The sequence below is a fragment of the Clupea harengus genome, chromosome 13 (genome assembly GCF_900700415.2).
Source record: "Clupea harengus chromosome 13, Ch_v2.0.2, whole genome shotgun sequence".
Classification (NCBI taxonomy): Eukaryota; Metazoa; Chordata; class Actinopteri; order Clupeiformes; family Clupeidae; genus Clupea; species Clupea harengus.
Genome location: NC_045164.1, coordinates 7,825,852 through 7,833,441, shown reverse-complemented (window position 1 = coordinate 7,833,441; position 7,590 = coordinate 7,825,852). Strand labels below are relative to the sequence as shown.

The window sequence follows — 7,590 nt, the reverse complement described above, 5'->3', positions numbered from 1 at the left end:
GTGTGTGTGTGTGTGTGTGTGTGTGTGTGTGCGCATGTGTGTGTGTGCACGCAGCCCATCTCTCCTTCCTCACTGCCAAGTGGACACGTTCGGTTGGCAGTACATGAGGAGGGCATCAGTGTACTGGAGTTCAACTCTATTGTGGGTACAAACCAAACACAAACTCAAACACATACACAAACGCTGGTGACATGTACATACACACAAAACAAACACACACACACACCCTTGCCCTCTCATTTAATGATATCTGATCATGGTACTACCTATTATTTACCTGTGCCAACTGACAATATCCCCCTCTTCCTCCTTCCCTTCAACCCTCTCTCTCTCTCTCTCTCTCTCTCTCTCCTTCTCACTCTCTTTCTTCACACAGAAGCTGCTGTTGTCCTACCCTCTGAGGACCATTGTGTCGTTTGGGGCGAGTGGTCAGGACTTCATGCTGGTGGTCAGCAAGGCCTCGGGTGGAAACACCTGCAAGGACAAAACCACAGAGAAGCACCTGTTTGCCATGGCAACGTCAAAGGTCAGAGAGAGAAAGAGAGAGAGAGGGAAAAAGAAATTCTTTGTCTACTCAGAGATGTTGTGGCGATATAAAGATGATTTTGTTATTTGATGAGATGTTTTTGTCATGCAAACTTATTTCAATTTGAAGTTGAGGGAGAGAGAGAGAAGCCCCGATATAAGCTGTGTGAGGTAAGGTTGTCAAAGGTTATCAGAGGGAGATAGAGAAGGAGAGAGGTTTAACACTCAGTTGCAATCAACTTCTTGGTCACATGACTTGCATCCTCCAATGTAAACCAACAGGAGTACCAGAAAATGATCTCCAATCTGACACAAAGAGAGAGAGAGAAATCCACAACCATGTATTTATCATGGCTGTTCGTCGTGTAAGCGTAGCAAAAAGAGAGAAAGAGTTAGACCATACCATGTAATCAAACACATACACCTAGCCAGGTAATACTTAGCATGCCATTATGTACGAATGGAAAGAATGTCAGTCTGACCTTGTCCAACTGGTTTTCTCGAGATTTCTTGAGAAGGGCAGTTGTTCATTCTTATTGAACCCCACCCCACGCTATGACTCATAAATCACTATGGAGACTGAAGACTCACAGGAAAACACCACTAACCAGACCAACCCACATTTTCAGACTTTTAACAAGAGGCGATACATCTCCATGTCACCCATGTTCAATGGAGTTCATCAGGATCATAGATCTGGTTTCACATCAGTCCTCTCTACCTGCTGGGATATTTGGGCCCGGGGGGGGGCTACTTCAGTGCTATACTGTGGTATTGGGGGGTGAGGGGTGAGGCTGTCCAACACTGAACAGGAGCCCTGAAATATACCAGACTGTGTAGATTGTTTTAGATTTAGATGGTAGATGGTGAGATTTTACATGGTGGCTAAGGGGACATACTTTCTTGCTACATCCCTGACGATAGGGTGATCACATATTGAGATAATGCCCCGCATTTTCAGTGGTCATTTGGTTTTTAATGGTCAGAAATGAGAACACATGGATGCGTTCTTTTACCCGCCCAGCAAATTAGCAGCTCATGCTGTTGTTTCATTACATAGTTTTTATGCATACTTTCAACCTGGCTCATACAAATGCTTTTCTAAGAGCCTGACGTTCAACCAATGGCTGAGAAGAGAGCAGTGGAGGCAGTCAGCAAGAGGCTGTGACGGCCGTCAATCAAACTGTGCAGACGTGGGGCCAGTCTCCCCTGCTGGCATCTGTCCACCCTACTTGACAGAGACACAAATTGACAAATTGAAATTGACCATTGATGACTATAATAATGAGCACAGAGGACTGCTAATTCCTGATCCTCCATAAGGAAAGTGTGTTTGCGTTTGTGTGCATCAACATGCGTGTCTATTTGTGTAATGTGTGTGTCATTTGTACATGTGTGTGTGTTTTGATTGACAGCTCCGGGAGCTCACCCTCCTCATCGCTGCCTACACTAACTGTGCCCACCAGCAGAAATCGGCGGCTCACCATCTCTCCGCCCCCGCACTCCTATTGGCCCAGCCTGACCTCAAGAGCCACGATTTCCGTTCCAAATCCCCTCCCACCCCTGCCTGCAGACCCAGCAAAGCCCCCACTCTCCTGTAAGAGCGCCCCCCTAGTGCACGCTAGTGGAAGTGCATTAGCCACAGTGATACTAATGCAGTAGGGAATTCTCCATTAGCTAACTTGCCAATAAGAGTTCACTGTCTGGAGACAGCTTTTTGAAATTGGTGACTAGAGGCAAGTAACAAAAGATGAACCCTAATGCCCAATGCACACTGCCTGCAATGCGTATGCGTGACTGCTGCCTTGCGGAACTACTGCAGCCATTTTTCTGCATTGAGTTTGCCTTTGATAACGGCCGTCAATACCCAATCAGATCGGGGTCATCCATCGTTGATGAGTGGGCTAAAAGTGAAGACCAAAAAGTTGACCAGTTGTAACCTGAGAGCAGTCACGTGATTTTTGTTGGCCTCGTTCAGAGCAAGGGTGATAGAGAGAGAGAGAGAGACTACTGCAATCAATATAAGTTATCAATATACTGTAATTATAGCCTACATTGGGTTACTATTTAGTACACATGCAGCTTTCCACTTTCCCATTTCATAACTGAAAGCTCGGACATCGAAACTGCGGTGAAAATGGTCAGTTATGTAATGTTACTGGTATGATGTCAATGTGACTATCAAAACATCTTGTTATTGTCTATTTCTGCCGAGAAGCGCTCACCTCACGCATGGAAATAGGCTCCACGCCAAAACCCTTCATGACTCACTTCAGCAGCAAGGCCCTAGCCGTGTGTGCAAGCTCTGACCTGTACACATGGGCACAGAAATGGAGCAACAGGTGATGCAATGCAGGCAGTGTGGGACTGAACGGGTCATGCCATGCAGGCAGTGTGAAACTGAATAGGTAGTGCAAATGCAGGCAGTGTGAAATGGTCACTCCTACAATCTTTTTTCTCTTAGATACACTTTAGACTTCCAAATGTACCTGTACTGTTAGCCCTTCAAGACCCGCCTTCAGGAGGCACTTGGATTGGTTTAGAAATACACAATGCCATTGGTTCTGTAATCATTCCAACACACATCAATTTGTTTTTTTTTTGTCCACAACTGTTGTCTCCAGACATAAATGTTATATGTAGTGTTTTTGAGGGGTCTAAGATGCTTCCATGCCTTATATGGCTGTGAGTGTAGAGACCTCTTCCCAGCTAAAAGTATCTGGATTTGTTGTTACTTAATGCCAGACTTGACTTGTGCCAAAGACTTTCACACACCCACACCCTCTCTCTTTGTTTCTCTCTCTCTCTCAGTCTCTCTCAGTCCCCACTTCTCTTTCTGTTTCCTTGGGTTCAGTGCATATGAATTAAAAGTAGATGTCCTTCTGTTTTCATCTTTGCCAAATATCAGGGGAGTTCCCTGTCCTTGAGGGCCATTTTGTGACTTTAACACCTTTGTCTGCATACAATATGAGAGAACCAAAATAGATACACACAGATGGGTGAACATAAGGATGAAATATAAATGAAATGCCGTAAATGTAAATGTAATTTATTACTTTTCTGATGTAGCACTTAGAATTTAAATCTCATTGGTTGGAGTGTAAAAGTGAAGTGCAGTAGATTTTCTACACTGAGGTTAGTAGGTCTCAGTATTACTAAGGCCAGCAGTCAAGTAGGGATAGAGTCTAGGAGGAGATCTCCACGGAAATGAAGGTATAGAATGTGTGTGAGTGTCTGTTTGCATGTGTGTATTTGTGTGTGCGGGTGTGCAGATGTATGGTATGTTGGTAAATGTTTGTGTCAGTGTGTGTGTGTGTGTGTGTGTGTGTGTCTCAGTGGCATTCGTATGAAGGTATTTGGAATTGAAGGTGAGTTCTTAAATAGGTATTGGATGGGGAAAGGCACACGTATCAGTTGAAGGTTTCATGTTAAGTGTTCTGGATGTACTTCCTCCTCTGAGAGTATAAACTGAATGATGGACCTATAGACAGACAAGAGTGATAAGATGCTAAAGATACAGCAAAACTATTTTGTGAAGAAAAGACAGGTTGTATTTGCTGCGTTGCTTCACTGATTATGTTTGATTATTTACTGATAATTTTAATTTTTAGCAAATGTAAAACCAAAGTGCGACTGAGTGGTCTGAAACAAAGACCTAAGATGCACACAAACATGCATGGGCATGTTTGTCTGTTTACTTTGTATTTTCAATTGCATCATATAAGCCTAGAGGCTTTTTTGGCAACGTAATCTATGTGCTGTACCTTTTAAGGGAAGCTATGGCAGCATAGGAATGATTCCAGGAAGTGACAGTGGGTGAGGGGAGATCATTGCGAAGCGTCAGGACACGTCAGACTTTCAGCTGTAGGTGGAGATTCTGGCCTTCAGGGTTTCATGACAGAGTTCAGAATAGGCAACGGTACGTCCCCCAAAAACATGAAGTTAAACATGAAGAATAACGGTGATGATGTTGTATGGGTGTTATAGTTTTCAAGGCAGGCATTACAGCTGTCTGTTAAGATTAATGAAAGTGAATGCCAATCAAACTGGAAGATGTTGAAGTATAGCTGTATTTATTGCACAGCTGTGAGTTTTTAAAGAAATCTATATCTATGAGAGTCTGGGATTTTCACAAATGTATCCATGAATATTTGAATAAACAGCTTGGAAAAGACATTTGCGTGTGTGTGTGTGTGTTCAGTGCTGAATCACTCAAAAAAAAAAATGACCTCCCACATTTGTGGTGAAACCAGCCATGGTGAAACTGTGTGTCATATGTTTGTAAACACTGGCAAGGTTCATCTCTTGTCTTCCTGTCTTTATAACAGCTTAGCTGATTTAAAAATAATTGTTACTGTTCACACACACACACACACACACACACATTTTAACTGGAGTGAATATCAGCGTATGTGCAACACTAGTCTAAATTCCAGTCTGTACATTTTACTTCCATAACATGAATGGTATATACAGCTGTAATTATTTGCTTTTTCCCTCATTTTTTCATGTATGCATCATATGAATCGTGAGTAATGTGTCATACTCTGTATACTCCACACCCAAGATTAGCCTTCATGTAAACATGAATGTAACTGGGTTCCAAAGATTTAGTTGGACCAGTTCTATGGTGACTATGGTGGTACGTTTACTGTAAACACCACAACACATAGGAGGTTTGGCTTTATTTGTGGAAAGTTTCGTCAAAAGTTGGAATGTTTGTGTGTGTGTGTGTGTGTGTGTTTCCTGTTGGTTTACTGTGTCAGCTGCTCAGGAGTGGTATGGTCATGTATGACTTCACATGTCTGAATAATAACATAGCAGACATGAGTCATCCCTTAACCCAGGGGTGTCAGACTCATTTTGACCCTGGGCCACATCAGCATTATGTTTGCCCTCAAAGGGCCAGTTGTAACTGCAAAAGCCCAATTTCTGCTTAGTCTCTCGACACTTTTGAAACCGTCGCCGACAGAAATTACGTCTTGGTCGACATTTTTAACCGTAGCCTGGAAGTGTTTGCTACAGAGAGAAAATTCTACTGTCGCTGACTATGTAACATGTTGCGCAAGTGTGATTAATCCCACAGTAAAAGCCATGTGCTGAAAAGTCACTCAGGTATCGGTGTGAAACTGCATCTGCCTGAAGCTCCTCCCACACTCCCCATTCCCTCTCACCTCATTGGTTTCATTGTGTGTTACATACAGTGCCCTCCACAATTATTGGCACCCCTAGTGAATATGAGCAAAACAGGCTATAAAAAAATATGTCTTTGCTGTTTATCCTCTTGGTCTTTCACTCAAAATATTCACAAAAATCGTACCTTTTCATTGAAGTAAAACTATTGAAAGAAAAAAAAACTGTTGACATTAAATAAATATTTTTCCCCAAAACATGTGTGCCACAATTATTGGCACCCCTTAATTTAATGTTTTGTGCAGCCTCCCTTTGCCAAGATAACAGCTCTGAGTCTTTTCCTATAATGCGTGATGAGGTTGGTGAACACATGGCACGGGATCTGAGACCATTCCTACATACAGTATCTCTCCAGATCCTTCAGATTCTGAGGTCAACATTTGTAGACTCGGCTTCAGCTCATCCCACAGATTTTCTATGGGATTTAGGTAGGGGGACTGTGATGGCCATGGCAAAACCTGTATTCTGCGGTCGGTGAACCATTTTTATGTTGATTTTGAGGTGTGCTTCGGATCATTGACCTGCTGGAAGGTCCAACCACAGCCCATTTTAAGCTTACTGGAGGGGGCTGTTAGGTTTTCATTTAATATCTGCTAGTATTTGATGGAGTCCATGATACCATGTATCCTAACAAGATGTCCAGGGCCTTTGGAAGAAAAACAGCCCCACAACATCAAAGATCCGCCACCATACTTCACATTGGGTATGGGGGTCTTTTCTGTATGGCTATCTTTCTGTCTACGCCAAACCCACCTTTGATGTTTGTTGCCAAAAAGCTTTATTTTGGTCTCATCTGACCATATAACTCGCCCATTGAAAGTCTGACTTACATTTGGCAACTGTAGGCGCTTTAGTTTGTAGTTGATTGACAGCAGAGGCTTTTTTCTGGCAACCCTCCAAAACAACTTGTGGTGATGTAGGTGGCGTCTGATGGTAGTTTTGGAGACTTTCTGACCCCAAGACTCAACTCACCTCTACAATTCTCCAGCTGTGATCCTTAGAGATTATTTTGCCAGTCGAACCATCCTCCTCACGGTGCGTGGGGTCAATGTACACACACGTCCTCTTCCAGGCTGATTCTTAACATCTCCTGTCGCTTTAAACTTCTTAATTATTTCCATGATAGTGGAAATGGGTATTTTCAACTCTTTAGAGATTTTCTTGTGTCCATTTCTTGATTTGTGCAGCTCCACAACTTTCCGTCGCACATCGTCACTGTGTTCTTGGGTCTTTCCCATAGTGATGAATGACTAATGGAATTTGGCCTGTGTCACCTCATATTTGTACGCCAGTGGAACAGGAAGTCATGGTTGACCTCTTAAGACTTCCTTATCAAACAGGTGAACTTAAAAATGTAAAACATGACTGGAAATATACTTCAGTTATATTTTAATTATAAGATTTTTCTAGGGGTGCCAATAATTGTGGCACACATGTTTTGGGGAAAAATATGTATTTAAGGTCAACAGTTTTTTTTTCGTTCAATAATTTTACTTCAATGAAAAGGTAAGATTTTTGTGAATATTTTGAGTGAAAGACCAAGAGGATAAACAGCAAAGACATATTTTTCTATAGCCTGTTTTGCTCATATTCACTAGGGGTGCCAATAATTGTGGAGGGCACTGTACATACATACATACATACATACATACATACATGCATGAATACATACATACATACATACATGCATGTATACATACATACATACATACATACATACATGCATGTATACATACATACATACATACATACATGCATACATACATACATACATACATACTGTACATACATACATACATACATAGGGAAATGGGGACAATTGGACTCTACAAAGCTAGACCTAGACAACAACACAAGCAGACAGAGACATTA

The 7,590-nt window shown here is 42.2% G+C and overlaps 1 protein-coding gene across 1 annotated transcript in view; it reads left to right on the top strand.

Moving 5' to 3' along the window:
• The window catches only part of plekhh2 (pleckstrin homology domain containing, family H (with MyTH4 domain) member 2), a 33,629-nt gene extending 28,928 nt beyond the window's left edge, over nucleotides 1-4,701 (top strand). Inside the window, exons 28-30 of the mRNA XM_031579426.2 lie at nucleotides 55-141; nucleotides 377-526; nucleotides 1,941-4,701. Of these exons, the coding sequence (XP_031435286.1) occupies nucleotides 55-141; nucleotides 377-526; nucleotides 1,941-2,126 (423 nt within the window). The 3' untranslated portion in view covers nucleotides 2,127-4,701. The remainder of the gene's footprint in view (nucleotides 1-54; nucleotides 142-376; nucleotides 527-1,940) is intronic.
• Nucleotides 4,702-7,590: the final 2,889 nt, after the last annotated feature.